Here is a 20,344-nt window from a genome sequence, read left to right as displayed (position 1 = left end):
TTAAATAGTTGAGCTTGAGTTAAAAGTCTGCCGAAGACAGACACGTGTTGAACATTATTGTATGTGTTTGGACTTTGAAGAGCCTCCCAAATCTATTTAGGATTTTGTACGATGAAGAATCGGATTCTGTTTTGAGGTGCTTGAATCTACCCAACTTGCTGCCAAGTTTTTTTGCTAGCAGAGATGCTTTGCAGCCCCGAGCTTGGTTCATCTGTATTCGATAAGGCTGGCAAATGTCTTTGATTAGGGCGTTTTCTTGGAGTGGCCATTCAGAGGCAGCCTCCTCCTGTATCTCATAAAGAAAGGTTTTTCACATTAGCGAAGCCCTTAATTACATTGAAGCAGCAGAGTTGCTGTGGGCCTTTGACTTCTTTGGGCTGTAAAAGCGAATCCTAACAACCACTGCCATCTGCCACGTGGGGAACTCCTCGCCTGTGCCTCCCTGCGCCCCACCAGCCTCGTCCCTTCTTTCATCCTCATCGTCTGATTCCAAGCCTTGTCATGGCACTTAAGGCGCGGAGTAGCTTCAAGGCATGAAGCAGGAGCTCAGCTTTTCCCAGGGAAGATGCCACACTCGTTCTGTGAATTAAAGGTTGCTACAAAGGTTAGCCAGAGCTGTAACAGCTCCTCTCCTTTTTTTTTTTTTCCCTCTTTCTCCCTGAAAAGTAAACTTGACACATCTATCAGGTCTGAGATGGGAAATTTCTGGCTTCATAGAGGAAAATGTGTCACCGTGGTGGATGTCGTCTGACCTAACTATCCTAGAGATTTTTGTTCCATTTATCCCCTACACGCTTTATATAATGAAGGAAGTCTCTGTGGGCCTGATGAACCGCGGCGAGTGAGTGAAACATAATGGTTTCAATCAAGCTTTCTGCTTACCCAAGTTAGTTGTTACTCTCCAGTCAAAGGTGCCAGCTCTCACCTTGGAAACCAGGAATAATTATTCTATTCACAGACGTTTTCTGGGTATTTCAGTAGCCACCGGTCACAACCTCGCACTTAAATTTGTAAGATGCTGCTTTCTTTTCTCAGGGTTCTCATACCTTCTCCCTCTCAGAAGAGCAACCTGCCCGTGCCCTGAATTTGTGGAGGTTTGTGCTGCTCCCTGACGTGCCCCTGCAGCGAGGGTTGCTGCCTTTCCCGCAGAGATTTATCTGCGCTGTTGAAGGCACTACCGAAAGAACCGAAGCAGAAAGCTTTAAAACTCATGTACTGCACAGTGTGTTATGACTAAATTACCTGCACAAGCACCTCATTTCGTCTGCAGGCAGAACACGGGGATTGGAAACCAGCTGAAGAGCGGCCGGGCAGGGATGGGGAAGGCAGCGAGGAGGGTGTTGAGGTATTTGAAACCTCAGCTCTGTTTCATGGACACCTGGAGTTCCCTGGAGACTGAGTGCCAGGGAGAGCAGAGCCTGGTTTGGTGGTGGTTGTTTTTTAGGGAAAAAAGGTGGAGCAGAGACTTCTTTCCCCGTGCATATGTTTTGCATTATCTTTCCCCACTGAACATTCATTGCAGGCATTTTTGACTCCTTTGCAAGGAGGTTTCATGTGGGCAAGGCATGACCCTGAAGGTAATTACCCGGGCAATTTTCGCGTGCTCGTTACTAGGAACAGAGTGAAGAATTATGTTGTGGCTCACATGAGCACGTATGGCTGGATGTTTCTGCACAGCCTTTCTCCCTTTGCCTGTGTCTGGGTGCAGACATCCAACCTAACGCACCTGAATGGTCCAGGAACTCAAAATAAATGAAGAAATCCTACTTTTCTCGTGGCATATTTCCCATTCAGACTGCCTCAAGCCTTCGCAGTCTGGAATATCACAGTAAAAAGGAAAATGATGCATACACGTATTTAGTTTTGCTTTTTATTTTTAGTATAAACTAGAAGAGCAATTTTATCTTCTGCAGGGAGAGAGTGCAGCATTTATAGGATACATGAGTGTTTAGTGAAGAAGTGAGTTATAAACTCAGTGCTTTCTAAAGAGCGAAGGCCAGTAGCGTTGATCTGGTCAACGACTCTTCACATCGCAAACACAACTTGCATCTTCCATAACATTACAAGCTCCTTCTATATCTGCCTGTGGCAATGAGCTTGCAAAAGAGCTTCCTTTCTTATTTGAAGATTCTTAATTTCTTTTGCTCCTTCTGCGATGAAGAGGAACTTGAAATCGAGGAGTGTCGCTGCTGAGGTTAAACAGCCTTTCACTGTGGAAAAGGTTTTCCTTTCCATTTTCAAAGGCAAGAGCTGCTGCCACAGAAGAGGTTAAATGAGGGTGAAAATCCGCAGTTACGGAGCCAGAGCAGGCACCCACGGCATAAGAGTCGAGGAGGCAATTATGAAAATGTCAACAAACGCGCCGTGGATGTTTTACATCATGCCTGTAGCTGGATCCCTTTGTACCCCAGCTGACTCTTCAGAAATGAACTGCAGATTCTTCGGTGCTTTCTCCTGCCTGGGCTGCTCCATCCCACGCGCGCAGGTGTTTCGCCGTGGCTTTGAAGGCAGCCTTTGGGGTGACCCTAGCTCATCCCCCCGGAGCTGTGTAAGGCCCATGTAAACAGAGCGAGGACGTGTTCGAGGCATTTATAATCATTCCGTGTGAGGCCCAGGGCTCAGTCTGGAGATGGGGGATATGGCTAAGGTATGGAAAGCTTAATTGGCAGCCTTAAAAAAAAGAAAAGCAGTGACAAGTAACCTGATAAATGGCACAGACTGTTAATTAGATGTCTAAATTTACCGATTGTGTCAGGAAAATTAGGACACTGGGAACAATATGTCCCTAAGCCGTTCACTAAACAACTGCTGTGCTACTTATTTATATTTATCTGATGAAAAAGCATGTGCTGAAAGGAGCACAGGAGGAAATCACTGCTCTCTCACTAGTCGGAGGCTCCCCGATCCCTCTCCTCCCGCAGCCTCCGTGTCCTGATATTCCCCAGCCGGAGCTGGTGGTTGTTATCCGTGGCCTGAGGAAGGTTTGGGCTGGCAGAGGATTTTGAGAGTGGTTGTGTAGGAGGGAGCCGGGGGGACGAAGGATCCCCTTGGTCTTGTTGGGCACCGCCTCGGGCCCGCGATGACGCTCGCGGGAGGGAGCTTGGTTTCCTCCCCGTGCTTCCCGTTTCAATATGCACACGTTTAAATAAGTGTATATTGTAGAGCGCAGGCTGCTTCCATAGGGGCCTGATTATGTGCGTATTTCAACGTGTTCCTCGCTAAGTAAGCAAACATTTACATAGGTGCCCAGGCAGCGAGCCCGGGGTTGGCGGCTCCTGCCCCGCTGCGCCCGCGTCCTGCCGGCCTCGGCTCGCAGGGACCGAGCCGCGCTCTGGGTTTCTAAATCCTCGCTCTTCTCCCCGTGCACCTGGTAGTGGCCAGGAGGGATTGCTCACACGCACTAATAGCGTTCGAAGGGGTTTTAGAATAATTTGGTTGTGAAAGGTTGTGTTTGTTTCTGGGTCCTTAGGTTTTAGCTTGCTGGCTGTGCAGTTTGGGACTGGGTGGCCGGGTTTGGATTGGGAAAAGCGGCCTCGTGACGTGTTCCCTGAGGGCTCTCCGGGGTCACCTACAGTAGAGCAGAGCACCAAAAAAGACAATTCAGCAGCAGAGTTGTAACTTCCTGCACGAGCAAATGTTCTTTTTTCCCCTATATGTTAATGTTAAGGATAGTGTCTTGTATGTAATTTTCCTTTTTTTTTCCTTTCTAAAGGAGTTCAGCTGAGAAGTTCTGAGTATTTCTTGAAGTAGATGAGAATGAAAAAGTACCGAGTGTGTACTTAATTATTTTCACTTTTTTTCAACCTTGGCATGAACAATTTGCTCACTGCATGCAATGCGCTCTGCTATACAATTAATGTCAGGTCAAAATAGCCTTGTTTATTTTGATTGTAGTTCCATTTGTTCCAGTAGCTATTTATTTTTGTTGCTGAAGCAGGAGAGAAAAATTTTTTTTTTCAATATGCAGGCAATCCAGCTGAGAATTTATCTTAAATAATCTCATGACACCAGACTGGGCATGCAGGGTGCAGGTGGCTGCTCTGTTTTGAACAAATGGGGCGTGTGAGCCCATCCACACAGTGCCCAATCCACAGGGAAGTTTGTGTGATACTGCAGAGAGTGTCCTGAGGATCCAGCAGCTAAGGACATTTCTGCCACCGTTCCTTGTCCTTTTCTCTGCTTTTCTGCAGAGGCTTCTTCCCAGGCACAGAAGAAGCAACTGGGTCAACCCAAAGACTTGTGGGTGGGGCAGAGAGAAACACCAGATTTGGGAAGGCAAAACTTTGTTTTGCCTTTGAAAGTTGCTGTGTATCAGCAAATTAAGAAAGGGGGAAAAAGGAGGAGTGCGCTTCGGACCTGTGGTTGAAAGCCTATTGAAAGATAAAACAGATTTTCTAGTTCTACATGGCTTTAGCAAGCTTTAAAAGGTACTGGAAGTGAATACAATAGCTTATTCATGTGCCTTAAGCTTTCGGTCAGCGGCGGTGCGGGGAGATCACACAGTTTATATGGCAGTAAATTCGTGACAGTTGCTGGCTAATTCTTACTTAACACTGAGCTATCCCACCGAGTTCATCCTTCTCTGCCCAGTCTGTGATGACTTTCTAGGAAATATGGGAGAGCTTGCCCTTTCAAAATTTATGCTGTTACCGAGAACTTACCTTGTTATGTAGTTAGTCTTACAAAACACTAGAAGGCTTTGAAACCTCACAGTCTTTATCCCTTGCTTTCTGGCTGCCGTCTTATGCTGCCTCCACTGCTTCTGGAATGGAACCAGTAAGTTCCACAAATGCCCTCGAGCAAGAAGGTGCTCCAGCCAGGCGCCAACAGTGGATCCCACCTGGTCTCGTGATGATGAAGGGTTATCAGGTGGAAAGCAGTCTGGTAAATAGCTGTATCCCCAATCTAACATAGTTGCCAACAGCCTGAAGGAACATGCAGGAACGGCGGTGAGCTAAAGGGCATGTACACCAATGGATGCATTGCAGAGGCCTCTCTTAGAAGCGGAAAAGATTGAGATGACACAGTTTTCAAGTTGATGCTAGTGAGGAGAATTGCAGTCCCCTGTGCGTTTCAAATTCAAGTGGCATCACGGGCCACTTGAGGCACCTTCCAGCCTCAGATTCCTAGTGGATTCACAAGTGCTGCGAGACTTTAAGCCAGTGTGTCAGAATGTGGTCAAATCTAGGATTAGCAGTGACAAAGACAAGTGACTGCACTGGTTTTACTCACGGTTTTGTGTTTACACTGCAATAAGAGCTCAGGAAAGGAACAGTTTGGATATTGCTGGCAGCAAAGAGCCAGAAGGCTTGATTGCTGGCAAAGACTGCAGCTGGTGATTTATGATCATTCCTGCTGCAGATACAGTTGCTATAGTCCCCTATGTTTTTACTGTAGGGCCATGGAAGGGTTAGAGGTGAGATCTAGAACAGAGCCAGGGGAAGGCCATAGTTTGCTCCTCTGAAAACAAGGATGGAATTGGAGCTGGTGGTGGTCAGAGGCAGGAGTGGGTGGCTGTGGTCAGGGCAGGTATGGTTCGTCTGCCCAAGTGGACAGCTAGGCTTCAGCTTGGGTTCAGGGATTGGGATTCAAGAGGAACAGTTGGTTTTCATTGGATCTTGCTAGCCTTTAGGGACACGTCAAAAGTAGATGTCAGAAGTTGTGAAGAATCAAGATTAGCCCTGATTAAGGTCGCAGGACTGTAGTTTAGGACTAGGATTAACATATAGAGTTCATTAAATTAGCGTTAGGGTTCAGGAAAAGTAGTGCCAGCAAAATACCATAGTGTTAATGATCCAGCTCATGAATCGAGTTAAATGATGAGCTTAACAGAGGCTTCTTCTCATTTATCTTAATGTTTTCCTTTTGGATGTACAACTCTCTTCCATATCTTGATCAAGTTTTATTGAGCTTATTTTCAGCAGTTTCTCCCTCTGTTTGATATTCAGGAAAATATCTGTGAAATATGCTCTTTTCTTGAAAGGAGACGTGAAGTTTCCCCGGTACGATAAGTTGAATATCACAGGCCAAACACGATGTCTGCGTTTGTTCCGAGCAGCTGTTCTGGGAAGCTGTAAACACTGGATCTTCTAGGGAATTCAGGAGATGGGCTAGAATGAGACACACCTTTCTCTCTCTGGCTCGGCCTCAGGGAAATGAGCTTTCCTCGACGGAAGCCAGGATTGGAAGCAAAAGGACATGGAAAGCCCATGCTCATCTCCAGGGCCGTTTTCAAATGCAGGAGAGGGACTCCTGGAGAGAGGGGAGGGCATTTCCCAGCTGGGAGGTTATTCGGGCTTCCCTTTCGTGTAGTTGTGCTGATAAAGCGCGTTGGAATGTGGTAACTAGTAAACATGTTTTTGAAAAGTGTAGCTAATGCTCAGAAATCATCTGAACTTCATTCTGCAGGTCAAGCTACTGGCCGTGTTGGATAGCTACCACAGTATTCGTGTTTGCTCCTCCCCAGGGGAATTGCCCGCAACAGAAGCAAAGCAAATATGAAATTTCTTCCTTCCATATGCATGTTTTCCTTGTCCCTTTTGCTTACATCTAAATACTACGTTGGAGTTCCTCTGTATTCATATTGACGAAAAGCAAATATTTTGCACTTTAGTGCGGTTAAATCTGTTGTTTACTTTCTTCCCATGTCCAGGCATTTTGCTTCTCAGACTTCCCATTCCTTGATATTTCTTGAGCAAGACTAGAGCTTTTTGACTGTCATTTCCCTTTCAGCAAATACCAGCCATATTATGTAAGAGGAACTGATTGCTGTGCTCTACTTGAGATGAAAATACAGTACTAGAAGATTATGTCTTTTCGTGCTTATCCCAATTTTGAGCAATTTGTTAAACAATTAGCAGGTTCGTTAAAGATGTCCAGCAGCAGCACTGAAGCATTCAATGCCGAGAAGATGCAGGTGTTGATTCCAGGTATGGAATGGACTTGAGGGAATGTTGGGTGTTTTTTCTCAGCTTTATAGTTTTCCATATACTGGAATTCAGGACCTTGGATTTGATGGTGATTTCTGTCATATATTCCTTTATCCTCTTAGTACACTTTTCCAGTGGGTGGTATTGTAAGGATACCTACCTATCCGGCAGCAGATGGAGAAGAAACAGCAGTGCAAGTGAGAACAAAAGAAAAACAGAATAGAGGCCAGACAGCTGGCAAGAGCATGGCAGAAAGCACAATCATGCCATTATAAATCCATAATGCAGCTTCATCTCAAAACTCTTCCTCTTTGGTCCAGTTGTCAAGATGCACAAGAGCAATAGAGTACAAAGGCAACTAAAGAAATGATTATTATTGTGAGATTATCATGAGAAAAATTACATTTTAGACCGTGTATCTAATAAATTGAGATGGTATAGAGACATCAAATAACAAATGGCATAGAGATGATAAATTGGGCACTCTTAGTAGAAGATCAAAGATACAGGAGGGAAATGGAGATGCAGATGCTTAATTTGTTTCATGGTCAGATCTCTACAGGTCTTACAGATGAAATAGCCTTAGCTAGACATCAGCTGTGAGCACTCGCGTGGTGACATCTCCGTTCTGTTGTGGGTTATTTTTTGTTTCTCACGCAGTAAATATTTGGGCTCCTGGCCAAAACGTGTTTGCTCAAGAAGCAGAGAGCATCTCCTCATCCTCTCCACTGGTGAAGGTGGTTTCTGGAGGTTCCAGTTTGGAAGGAGCAACTGCACACGTGGCCGGTTGCGGTGCATGAGGAGCAGCCGTAATGTTCACTGTAGTGAGTAACGATGGTGCTCACGTGGATCACACCCGTGAGCCAGAACTGTGCCTCCAAAGTGTTCGAGAATTATATCCAAATTATATATCAAATATCCAAATTACATTTGATAATACAGGACAGAGGCTAACAGCTAACACGTTCAGTAAAAAAAACATGTTGAATAATTTTGGAAACAAAAGTAGCATTAATATAATTGACCTAGTTACCCGTACAGTGGTTTTTATCAACACCATTTACTGATTATTCATTCAATAATGCTCTTTTCTTCTGGAATCTACTGAACAGAAGTTTTAGTGGTATGACTGCCAGGCTGTGCTCTTCAGCCTTCTGTGCTGCTGTGGTACTGAATTAACGTCTTGTTTTAGTGCCCTCATTTAAAAAAAAAAAATTGTCAGACTTTTGTGCTGGGATGATAACGTGCAGAATTTGTGGGATGTTTGTGCTCATTTTTGTCTCTAGATAAAATTGGCACCACTGTTTTAGCTCTACAAATGGCTGAATGAACAAGTAGCACCTAAGAGTGTGGATATTGTGAAGAGAAGTTATCACCTTTGTGTGACAAAAAAAAAAGCATTGCTATGTCTGAATGCAAAAGCATTGCAAATGCAAAATGGATTTTTCATACATTGTCACGCAAAACCTAGCAAGAGGATGGTAATATAAACATTAATAGCGAATCTTCTAAAATTAGCTTATACACATCTGTGGCGGGGAGTCAATGTGTGAAAGGCAAGAAATGTGCAAAGAGGGAAAAAAAACTGGGGGATCTGGGCTGTTTGTTGTTTGTACAAAAAGCTTTGGGCTGCATGGTTGTAACAGCCTGCAAAACAGAAGTGCTTAATGTTTTTCAGCACTATTCTAGAGTTTTTTCTCTGATCTTGTCCAGTAAAACCTATTTCTCATTCTGATTACTGCACCAGAATGATTGCTTTTAAGATTCAAGAAACAGAAATGATTGCCAGATCTTGATTGAAGCCTTATAAATAAAGTTTCTGGCACATGGCTCATGAGCAACGCTATTGAAAGCAGATACGGCAGAGCTGTGCAGTTCATGTAATTGACTTAAAATTTCAGGCACTTAGTGCCGATATTTATTCTTTATTTATGAAGGGGCTCTAAGGAGGGCTGTGGAGTGGGTTCAGCCTGGTTTGGCAGTCTGGTGAGAGAGGCTGTGTACAGCAAGTGGGGAAGCCTTCGCCTTGGGACTGTTGCTGTTGGTGGGCACAGGGCAGCAGGGCTCAGGTTTGCCCATGCTGAGCCCTGTCCTTGGGGCCGTTGCTGTCTGTGGGCACGGGGCAGCAGGACTCTGCTTTGCCCCACAGGGGCACGGGGCAGCAGTTCTGCTGACTTGTCTTCTTCAGGATCCCCACCGAGGACCGTAATAACCCAGATCCAAAAGCCACAACGTGCTGAGAGCCAAGAATACTCTCCATTTGCTTCAAAGCTTAAGCTCAGCTCTGTTATTATTCAGTTTGTTTTCTAATAGCTGCTTTCAAAATACGCAAAGCCCTCGTGGTGGAAGGTCGTGGCAAAAGCAGCTTGAGGTTTATCCTTTCCCTGAATGTCACCACTTCCCAGCTCTCCCTCCTGACATTTTCCTTGGTTTTTGCTGTAGAGGGGGACAGGGAAGAGCTTCCTCTTGAGGTCTGGAGCAGAGGCTTTGCCTAATGAATTGGCAGGGAGTGATGGCCGTTGGCTCCTTGAGGCCCCAGGTGAGTGCTGCTAATTCCCTGCAAAATACCGGAGAGCAGCTTCCCATCAATATGTCCACGAAACTCTCCTTGATGCTAATGAGATCCGAGTGTGGTATCAAAGGGGAAATTGCTACCTGTGTTCCAGGGCTCAGTCTTAAATCAATGAACAGTGGAATTGCATCATTCCCCTGCTTTGTTTGGATGCATTGTGGCTTTCAGCAACTTCGCTGGGGTTTTTTTCTCCTGTTGCTATAGCTATCCTAAGCCAAGCTTGCCCAAGAAAACCACAGAAATAAACTACTATTGGGTATGTCAGTACCAACACATAAAATGCTTGAAAGCCAGGATTTCTGAGGGAATTTTGGAAGGCTGGACTTTTGGGCTTGTCCTGACAAACCGCGGTGGACTTGTTCCACGGGGAGAGCTGTGTGTGTGAAAGCTGCCCCTAGTGCAAGACAAAAACGCTTCAGCCCCCCTGGAAATCTCTGCTACCATCCAAGACCCTTAAGGAATCGCATTTACAAGTTCTAATTGATAGCCACTGTTTTGACAGGCAAACAGATTTCTCCTCCCAGTGGCTTCATGAAATTGGCCTCCAGCAGACCTCACCATTAGCAGAACTCTACTGAACAGAATATACAAGCTAATAATAAATCTGTAGGGAAGGATGTTAACCGCAAACTACTACGTCTAATTAGTAATGTACAATAGCCAAGGCCAGGGAGGGAAGGTATTATTTATCAGAAGGACTGATTTTGACAGTTTAGAAATGCAAAAACATCTATTATTTACAATGCTGAAACACATCTCTCAAAATGCAGGATATATAATTCTCCTCTCCTTATTTTGGCGTTGTTTTTAATGTTGCGGCTTTGTAAAACCATCAGCTGTAGGAGCAGTGGCAAGGCTGGGATTTCGGATGCTTTAACCTCCCAAGCTCCCTGGGGAACGTAGCGGGAATCTGGGAGTTCTGCCCTCGCCCTCCCTACCTTCCTAGCACGGCCTCCCACTTGCAAGGCTCCTGTCAGAGCAGCCCTGGAGGCTTCGTGCTCTTTTTCCTGCGGGTTTCTCGAGCCCCGAGAGCTGCTTGCGGTAGCTCGGGCTCCCGGCTTGGAGCAGGGGAAGGGCGAGTGAATGCAGAGACCTCGGGGACGATAGGGAGAGGAGGAGAAGGAGAAAAGCCATTAAGCTGACAGGAAAATGAGGATATACAACAATACTGTAATTTAACTCCAAAATAAATAGTAGAGAAAGCCTGTAGGACCTCTTAAATTGGACAAGTTTATTTGCTCTTGATGTTGCGATTTCTTCACGTGTGGAAGTGGGCGAGGATATTTGCTTGCCATGAGCGACCATCAGGTTCCTCCAGAGCCTGGGGCGTTGGTGGAGGCCAGAGCATCTCGACCCCTAAGCTGGCGAGCCCTCGGAGGTGCCGCTCGTTCTGCAGAGCCACGTTGCTTCCCGGAGGCATCCGGCCCCACAGCAGCTCTGCCGTGAGCAGCTTCCCGCTGAGAGAGCCGGATAAGCCCCAGCAAATCCCCGCGGCGGCGGGAAGGGGCGGCGAGCACGTGCTTTGGTGGAGAAGGTGGGTGCCGGCGCGGCAGGGCGCGGGGTGCCGCTCGGCGCGGGCGGGATGTGTTTCATTTGTGTCGAGGGTTCTGCGGCTGCAGCGCTCGCCGTGTCACGGTTTCACGTCGCTCTTCCCTTGCCAAGGAGGCTTGAGCGGAATGTTTTGTAGCGTGAGTAGATAGTCTCGCATAACACCTTAGCAGCTGAAATGCTAAGAAAAGCATGAAATATCATCAGTTATGATACAAGAAAGATGAAGAGCCCTTACTAGCATAAACACGCGTGCAATATATATGTGCTATATACATATTCCTGGGAAAACTGCGAGCTCTCCTGTATGTCTGCTGCTCTTGGGTCTGTTTTGGTGGGGAAATGAAAAACTGTGGCTGTGAAACAGAAGCTAAGCAGGCAGGGACAAGGGAAAAGACGTTTCTGCTGTGGTCCTTCAGTGTTCATGTCTGAAGAAACAACAAGCACAAAACAAAGCAGGGGGGAAGTGGCTCATGCTGTAGGAAAATAGGGAAAAATAAGAATATGTGGGAATACCTCCATGCTTTGGCGAAGGGTAATTACACAGTCGGGTGGACAGGCGAGCAGGGCTTGGCGCGCTGGGCAGGCTATAAATCAGGTTCTCCTCGCGGCCAAGCGGCACGTGGGCGCTGTGCGCGTGGTGTGGGACGCAGAGCTCTCCTGCTGGTGACCAAAAGCACCCAGCGAGGTTGTCACCAGGTGCCCGAGGCAGCCTTTACTGGAGCAGAGGCAGAGCTGCTGCTCCGTGTCGCTGCTCTTCCAGGCAGACAGCGTGGTGGGGAGAACCCTCCTAGCAACCTCCCACCCGCTGACAATTTCAGCGTATCTTCTAAAAATAAGTTCCTTGAACTATTGAGAACTGCTCTTCGTAGCTGCTGCTTATTGTCTACGTTTACCTGGCAGCTGGTAAGAGCTACTCCGCTCAGTTGCTTTAAGGGACAGACCTTCTGCTTTTGCAGCACCCTGTTCTGACTCGGGTGCCCTGATTTTTTGGGTGCCATCATATTGGCTTGTTTGCATCACCTGTAGGCTGCAGTTTCCAGGCAAAGGCTCAGCGCTCTTGCATTTGGTACTGAGCAAGCCTCTAATCACTGCTCTGACACAGAAATGCAGAGAGGGCTCGAGACAGCAGCGCTGGCAACGGGGGCTTCCTTTCATTACTGTCCCCACGGCCGCCGCTTCGCCGTGTAATTTAGGGCTTTTCTTCAACGTTTTTGTCTCGGCGAGTGACCCTCTCTGCTGGAGATTATGGATCCATTATTTACTTGTGAGGTGTTGCAGCAGGCAGGCCTCTCAGATGTGGTGCTAGGCAGGCTTTGATTAGCCCTTAAATCTGTGGGCAATGCGATGATCCAAGCATTAATACAAATGTGATTAACTGTCTTGTCTTAGCTTTGTTTGCTTTGTTCTCCCGATGCCTCCGCGTTACATGAGCAGTATGTGCATTAAGGCAGCTCCCCGTCATAACAGATTTCATGGTGAATTTATTTTCCCTTTAAGCAAAGCTTCAGCGGGGGGAAGATCTGCGCTCTCTCTATATGTATTTTGAATGAACTTCAAAATGGAAGGAAGGTTTACGTGGGGTGGAAGGAGGAAAGCTGCGTGACATGGGAGGGTTAATGCTCCCTGCTCGTAATGTGGAATTCTAGATAAATAAGGATTCGGCTTTGATCCTATCTGGACTAATTCTTTGTCACTGTACTAATTAATCCGCATGCTGGAGAAAAGATGCTAATTCGAGCATCAAAGAAATAAAGAGGTGGGGGGGAGGTTATGTTTAATCAGAGTTGTTTAAAAAGCTGAGTTTTAGTCCCATTAGACTGGATCTGAAAGCTCCGTCATCTTAGTCTCGTTGCAGCAGACAGATACAGTATTTCTTTAAAAAAGGTGGTGGAGGGGCCTGTTTTCTCTCAGCACTGGCAAAAGAAATGGGAGCAACAAAACATTAGTGTTGATGATGTGCATTTCTTTAATGAGAACCTGCACTCCGAAAAAGAAATATTTTGCATCTTGGTGTGTTCTGCATAACCTTTTCTCGCTCGCCGTTTTGAGCAGAACAAGGCAGGTTATCTCCCAACTAGATGTGAGGAAAGCTGCCTGTGAGCGTGCTGACGTTCCTCAAGTCCAGCTAAGCCTGCAAAACCCGTAATTATAGCCCAGCAAGCTTTAGCAGGTTGTCCAGCACCTCAGTGCATTTGGGAAACTGGAGGCACGATCATTTTTACCTCTCCAGCGGCCCTGTCTGCTTCCCCACGTCACCTCGCAGGGCACTTTTCGGCACCACCACAGAAGGAAGCGCCAGCAGCAGATCCAAACAGCAGCTTTTTGTTTATTTGCTGCTTTATTTTTATTTTCTTCCCCAAACCCGTCTGTCCTATTTGGTGGTACAGGCAGCAGGCAGGGGTTCCTCGTGCCGCTGAGACCAGAGCCTCCTCTGGGACCTGCTCAATTCGACGTCCTCCACCAACGCATCTCCTTTCTGTAGGTTTTTGAGCTTTTACACAGCTTTTGGTCCCCCTATTACTAATACTCAATGGTGTACTTCTGTCCCGTAAGTAAACATTGAATAAGAAGCCTTGGAGGTATTTTAAAAGCTCCCAAAAGTGTAAAAGATCTATTTCATTAACGCTGCTATTTGCATAAATGTAAAATGAGCCTGGCCTGTAATCACAACCGAGTCTCGCTCGCTAAGGATCTTTACGGCAATGTTTAATACTCTGTAAAAGTGTATGTATGAAAGTGATTAATCACAGCACAGCACTGCTTCTAGAGTATTTCTTCTGCTGTAAAGCTGAGTGATAAAATAACTTAAAACACACGGCAGTAATGGCAGTTAATAAGCTTTTTATAGTCCCTGTGTGGACCTGAAAATCATACCTTATTAGTATCTTTATCTTTCTTGCTCACTCATTCATTCTTACTCACATTTAAATTTAATTTTAAGGGTTATTTCTAGCCTTTTGGAAAGGAGCCGCTTTAATAATCTCAGCGCTTTCCCCATTTGCTGGGAAATTACTAGGAGCCAGAGCTTTTGTTATATGTACTTTACAAATCACCCTGTTTTTTACAGATCGCTACTGGAGATGTCACGATTTTATGACGTTGTTAGGCTGCGCGTCCTGCTTGACGGTGTCTTATGCTCTCTTGAATTACTTCCCCACAGATGTTTGCAAGTCCATTATAGACCTGCCTGTCCACGGTGACACCTCCTGCTCTGGAGCAACCCCATCAAAGAGGCCGAAGGGCCGAGTTTAGCAGCAAGCCACATAGGGCTCTACCCGGCAGATGTTTCTCCTGCTTAGAAGCCTGGGGCTTCGTAGACCTCCCTGCTTTTTAATCCTCGGAGCAAATATCAACACGTTTGAGATCTGGAAGCTCCCAGCTCCATACGGAAACGCAGGGTTGCCATGACCACAGCTTTAGGGCTCGCATGTGAGGCGTTTATCCCAAGTCTAACAGAGCAGGCCTATAGACGGTTTGTTTTCATTTTCAGCCTTTTCGTGCAGCACACGCAGGCTTTTATACCAATGCAAGAGTCATAAATACAGCAAAAAAGGCAGCACACGCTCGGTACTCAGAGCCTTGCTTCGCCTAATGCTTCAAAGGGGGAAAACACTGGTTATTTGCAGGACACAGCTATTTTCTTTGGAGAGAGAAAGCAGTAGGATGGCTCCTCGCTGTAGTAGCACATGTTTATAGCAACACGTCATACGTGTTCTTTTCCCCATGGGATGGCTCCTTGGCATCGCTGTGTCTGCGATCCACACGTAAAGAAAATCCTTTTCTCTTCCTGCACGCCAAAGGCCTGTGCTTGGGACAGCCACAGTATTAACGGGCTCAACTGAAAGGTCTCCTTACGGGTATTAGCACCTCAACTTCTTTAATGGCCCTTCCCAAACATTTACGGTGGGTAGTCAGAGTAACAGTCAGTCAAACAGCCCGGGAAGTTACAGGTTTCTCTGCTCTCATTATGGTCACCACTGGCATCACTTGAATTAAACTCATTAAGAGGGTTATAGAATGAGAGGATACAAATTATTTACTGGGAATCTCATTAAATTCTTCCATGTTAAATTTTCCAAGAGAAATAATTGTGGCAGATACTCACTTAAGAGCATTTTACTGTATAAGGTGTAGCAAACCAGACTTTTAAAAATGGATGTGCTATGCATTCCTTAATTATTTTGTTTTATTCTTCTGTCCAGTAGTGTTAATATAAAAGGCAGGTTTTACCATAATCCAATTTTTTTTTTGCCTGGAGATTTAGAAACTTCAATTCTTAAGGCCATTCAGTTTTCAGAGAATTTCAGTATGAATTTGATTAATTCTGTAATATTATCATGACAATAGGTTGTATCCTGTCGTTTTTGAAGTAGGGAGTGGACCTCTTGCTGACTGGAGCCTAAACAGGATCAAACCCAGCTGGACAGCAAGAGCTTTTCCTTTTTGTTTCCTTTTTGTTTTTCTCCTGTAGTTTGTTCTGTTAGCAGCAGAGAACCATTAAGCCCGTGGTGCACAAAATGAGCAAAATTACAATGGAGAGCAGTTAATTTCACCACTGAAAGTCCATGGTAATTTAGAATATGCCTGCAAACAGACCAGAAATTTTAGGACAGGGTGTATAAATTCAGGCAGTGACTGTGCTGGATTTCTGTGGTTTAGTGCTGTGTACTCAGTATCGCTTTCCTCAACAGTGTTAAATTTTTCTATTCTTATTTTTTTAATATTTATATGAGATTTTTGTTGAGCTGCAAAATGTATCACTATAATAATAAAAAAGGAATGGATTTTTAGGATTTAATAATGTGCAAAAGAGACTACAAATCTGAACATTTTTTCAGCCTTGAGCTCTGTGCTATATATTTAGTGTAACAGGTGGGTATTGTAAGCCTGCACAAATCCCAGGTGAAGCCAGAAACAGCAGAAAAACAAAGCAAAACAAAAGTTGTTTTCATCAAGACCAGCTCGCTATTACTGGATTATAATTACACAAGACCTTGCCAATTTGTGGCAAGAGTAGCTATGCCAGCAGACAGCACTTTTTTTTGCTGACAGTTGTCAAGCTGGCAGTTACTACAATGAAAATTGTCATTTTATTTTATTTAAAATGTATTTCCTCGGTAAGCAACCTAGACTAGAAAGTGAGAGGGGGATGTAAAATCTTTTTTATATATTTCTCTTGAGTATGCAACATATCCAACTTCAGCTCCCTGCAGCAATACAAAATGCCCAAGAATAATGTTTTCAAAATCAATACATGCCGCAGTCGAATATGAGATTCTGCAAAAGCGTAATTGAAATTGTGGCAGAAAAATAGGCAGACTGAATATAAACACAGCACCAGCGTTGGGGTAGGCCCGAGAGGCGAACACTCACGTAGCCTCTCCTGGGGCCACCCTTGGGAGATCCCTGCGGTGGGTGCGAGGAAGGTGAAGAGGAGGGTTTCCAGGCGCAGCCTGCTGGGCTCGTACCGGGAACGTTTATCCTTTGGCCAAGAGGAGACCCTTAAACCCAACTTCTGTTTTAATGCAGGGTGGTCTTTGTCTGTGAGCCCTTCCTTCTTCTCCTTACACTCTGCTCTTGCCTTTCTGCTCTTGCCCCATGTCAGACAGGTTTTATAGAATCATTATGGTTGGAAAAGACCTGTAAGATCATCAGGTCCAGGTGTCAACCCACCAGCACCCTGGCTCTAAGCCGTGTCCCTAAGCACCTCATCTCCACGTTTCTTGAACACTGACAAGGACAGAGACTCCAGCACTACCCAGGGCAGCCCGTTCAATGCTTCACCGCTCTTTCCACGTAGATTTTTTTCTGAACATCTAACCTAACGCTTCTCTGGCACAACTTGAGGCCACGTCCTAGTGGTAGTTATTTTGGAGAAGAGGTTCTCGGGCTCTCCAGCCCCTGGGGACAGCCAGAGGCACAGCCAGTGCATCACGCTCTGCTTGGGAAAAGCAAAACCAGGGCATGTACCTGCCGTCATCCTGGAAGAACGGGTATAAGTGAGACCTGAGAAGGAGAACTGAACACGGTCTGTAGATGACCTGCACGTGTGTTTCTGTGGCAGGAAGCTGTGCACCGCGAGCCGGCTCTCCCTTCGCCCCGCGCACGCGGCAGAGCCACGGCGAAGGATCCCACGGCCGGGACCTGGAGCGTCGCCCTTCTCCTCATTGGCACCGAGCACCGCGTGTCTGCCTCGCGCCCGGCCTCCCTGTCACCACCGAGCTTTCATTGCCCAGAAAACCCGTTGCAGGCTGCCCAAGGGCTTCATCTGACCGCAGGCTTAGAGCTATTGATTCAATGCACAAAAAATGGGGATCATTACCTTCTGAGACTGATTGAGTATTCGCAAGATCTCGGTTTTGGTCGGATGAGAAACCTGAAGTCAATAATTTACAGTCTAAATATATGCACAGTAATTCGACTGTTCCACTTGAGGCAGTTTAAGTTGATAAGAAAAACGGAAAGGGTAAAAGTGTGATCACTCACACTGCAGTTCTGAGTTGTAGTTAGCAACGCAGCGTATTTAATGAAGAAATCATTAGTTTTTTTAACATTGTTATCATTGATTTGCATGGCAAGACACAACCAGATCATTTGTGGAATTGAGAACTTCAAATTGAACAAGAGAAAGGATGGCGTTTGTGCTTTTGAGGCCTTTATCCAGATAGATATTTGACGTATTTGACCCAGAAATACTTTTAGCTCTGTAAGAAATTCAGTGTACTCCCTGGTTTAGTCACCTTCTACAGGCTGTGAAGCAAAGTGCTCAGCTAGGTGTATTGCGCGGTGTAGGGCGGCATCGTGGGACCCCAGTCCTGGCACCGTGACAGGCAGCGCCTCGCGTTTCACCCCTGGCTTTGGGGGTTGCTTTATTTCTTTTTTCTTTTTTCTTTTTTTTTTTTTCTTTTTCCAAACAGTGCTTAGGGGCTAATCAGTTTGCAATCAGCCCTTCGTATTGCCTATAGCCTATTTACAACTTGTGTTTTGCAATGTACCATAGTTGCTCAAGATGGAAGTTCACAGTGTTGCAGTTGCCTAAAATCTGTTGTCCGATAGATGAATATGTATAGTTTTTTTGTTTATTTTGTTTTTTTTTTCTTTCCATTCTAGTAACCCTTTTCTCCCTGACCCTCCCTTGCTATGTTAAACAGATTTGGAAAGAAGAAAGAAGATAAAAGTGGGAAAGTGGAGCAGAAGGGGAGTCCGAAGCACGGCATGCTTAAAGAAGAAGAACTGGAGAAAATGAAAGACGAGCGTGAGAGGTGAGTGAGCAGCATCAGCATCTCTGCTGTCATTCACATCCAGACTTCCCTGCGCTGATAAAGATGAGATCCTCCAAGGCCTCTGTCCCCTCTGCCCATTCCTAAACCTGTCTGACTGTCCTGCCAGCCTTGACTGCAGCTGTGGGAGCTGAGTTTAGCAATAATCTTTACTTATTTCAAAAGCTAGTAGAGTATCCAGTTGCTGCAGTGCCACTACTGGATACAGTTAGCCAAAGTTTCAGCCTTTAGTTCATCTCAGTTAAATAATGTCAGCAGAAAGTTTGTGCCACTCATTTTAAAATAATTCTTGCATTGTGTCCCTGGTTTTCCCTGATTGATGAGCGCCTTTATTTTAAACTGCTGACTCCCAATTTGGGTACTGGCAATTTGAGAGGTATGTGTCCTTCATTTTCAAGAAGCCAGTGTCTTTTATTAGGATCCTGGCAAGCTAAGAAGCATGTATCCCATCTGCTAAAGGGCCAGTGTCATTTACTGAAATGTTGGCAGGCTGCAAGGAATGAACCCTTCTGTCTAGAGGTCTAACGTTCCAATTGGACATGAGATAATTGTTCTTAATATTTCTCCGGCGTGAACGCTTTATTTAAAAATCACCACCCCTGATTGACAGTGACTTGGTAACACTGCATTGGAAACTGGCAGCTCAGTGTCTTCATCGTTCTGGTGTCTCTAGTAACGATTTCAGTTTTGACCTGGAAGAGTTTGATGCTGAAATGGAGAACAGCAGGTGTGTTGCGAAGTGGATGAACTGCCATGATATTTTTAACTTGCTTATTTGATTCTTTCATGCTGCACGAGAATAGAAGTAGCACCCCCTTTTCCATCAGGTAATTGAGCTTGGGATCAAATAACTTCTTGGAATCAAAAAAAAAAAAAAAGAGAAGTTGATTGCTTTTCTAAATAAATAAGAACGTATTTGTATGCCTGACCACATATGACTCTCCATAGGCTGACTCTTGAACTCTGTTTGAGGTGTTGGTCATTAGGATGGAAGAGACTGTATTTTTCCCTGAAGATAATTATATAATGTTTGAGGAAAATGATAGGATGTAGCCAGTTCCCATATAAGGGCAAATCTGCTTGGGTGATTAAAAAAAATCAGTTGAAGGAAACATTTTCTCATTTAGTGTGAATTCAGTCTCTTTGCTACACTGCTGACTGTTCACCTAGTGATGATGCTCAGTAAAGACAAGTTTTATAGCTCTGTCCCAAGTATCAGTAATTCTCTAATGTAATTCAAGTCCAAGATCTTAATGCACGTATTGGCAAAGAAAACCTTGCAGCACATCCACACCATAGATCTTCTGCTTCTATGACTTCACTGGCTGCAATTCTACATTCTTGGTCTCATCTTTATTAAACCAAGCTCTGCTGTAGTTTACTAGAACATAGGTATCATATTTTTCACATTTGGTTTTTTTTTCTGTTCGTTTTAAAACTGGCAAGAACGTAGTGGTAGATAAGTAGACTGCAGGGCTGTTGATAGCAACGTCGAGTGCTTTTTACCCGGGTGCCTACGAACAAATCCCGCACTTCCCAACTTGAACGAAATGCAGATTTATTTTCTAGCATGTGACCTTTTTAAAATCAACTTAAACATATATCTAACTTTATCATTCTAAGAGTAACTGCACAAGTAATTTTTGTTCAACTCCTTTGTCCAACTCTATTTTTTTCCTTAAATTTCAGTTTTCTTAAATGCAGGCTGCCTCAATACTTCAGGATCTGCCTTGCTAACTAACAGCCACTTTAGTTATTTATTTTTTGCCCCCCTGACAGTTTTTTCAGAGGCTGAGCTGCCCGTTTTGGGCACTAGTGGAAGAGGTCAGAGTATGTGATTTTGGGGCAGGGTGTGACAGGATTAATGATTAAGCGCATTTCAGCATCTTAGCAGCTGTGGACCTCGTATGGTTTTGGAGGTTGGTTTTGCATGCACTATATACTTGGCAGGCCTCCAGAAAAACAAAAATACTGTTCCAAGAGCTCAGCCAAGAAATATTTTTCAGTAGGAA

At 45.1% G+C, this 20,344-nt stretch overlaps 1 protein-coding gene across 1 annotated transcript in view; it reads left to right on the top strand.

Annotated features, from left to right (window-relative positions):
- PARD3B (par-3 family cell polarity regulator beta) overlaps nt 1-20,344 on the top strand; it is a 343,703-nt gene that overhangs the window by 247,902 nt on the left and 75,457 nt on the right. Inside the window, exon 19 of the mRNA XM_026048404.1 lies at nt 18,204-18,314. Coding sequence (XP_025904189.1) covers nt 18,204-18,314 — 111 coding nt within the window. The remainder of the gene's footprint in view (nt 1-18,203; nt 18,315-20,344) is intronic.

The sequence above is a fragment of the Nothoprocta perdicaria genome, unplaced genomic scaffold (genome assembly GCF_003342845.1).
Source record: "Nothoprocta perdicaria isolate Ctin4 unplaced genomic scaffold, notPer1 scaffold_11, whole genome shotgun sequence".
Classification (NCBI taxonomy): domain Eukaryota; kingdom Metazoa; phylum Chordata; class Aves; order Tinamiformes; family Tinamidae; genus Nothoprocta; species Nothoprocta perdicaria.
This window is presented reverse-complemented; position numbering and strand designations above follow the sequence as displayed.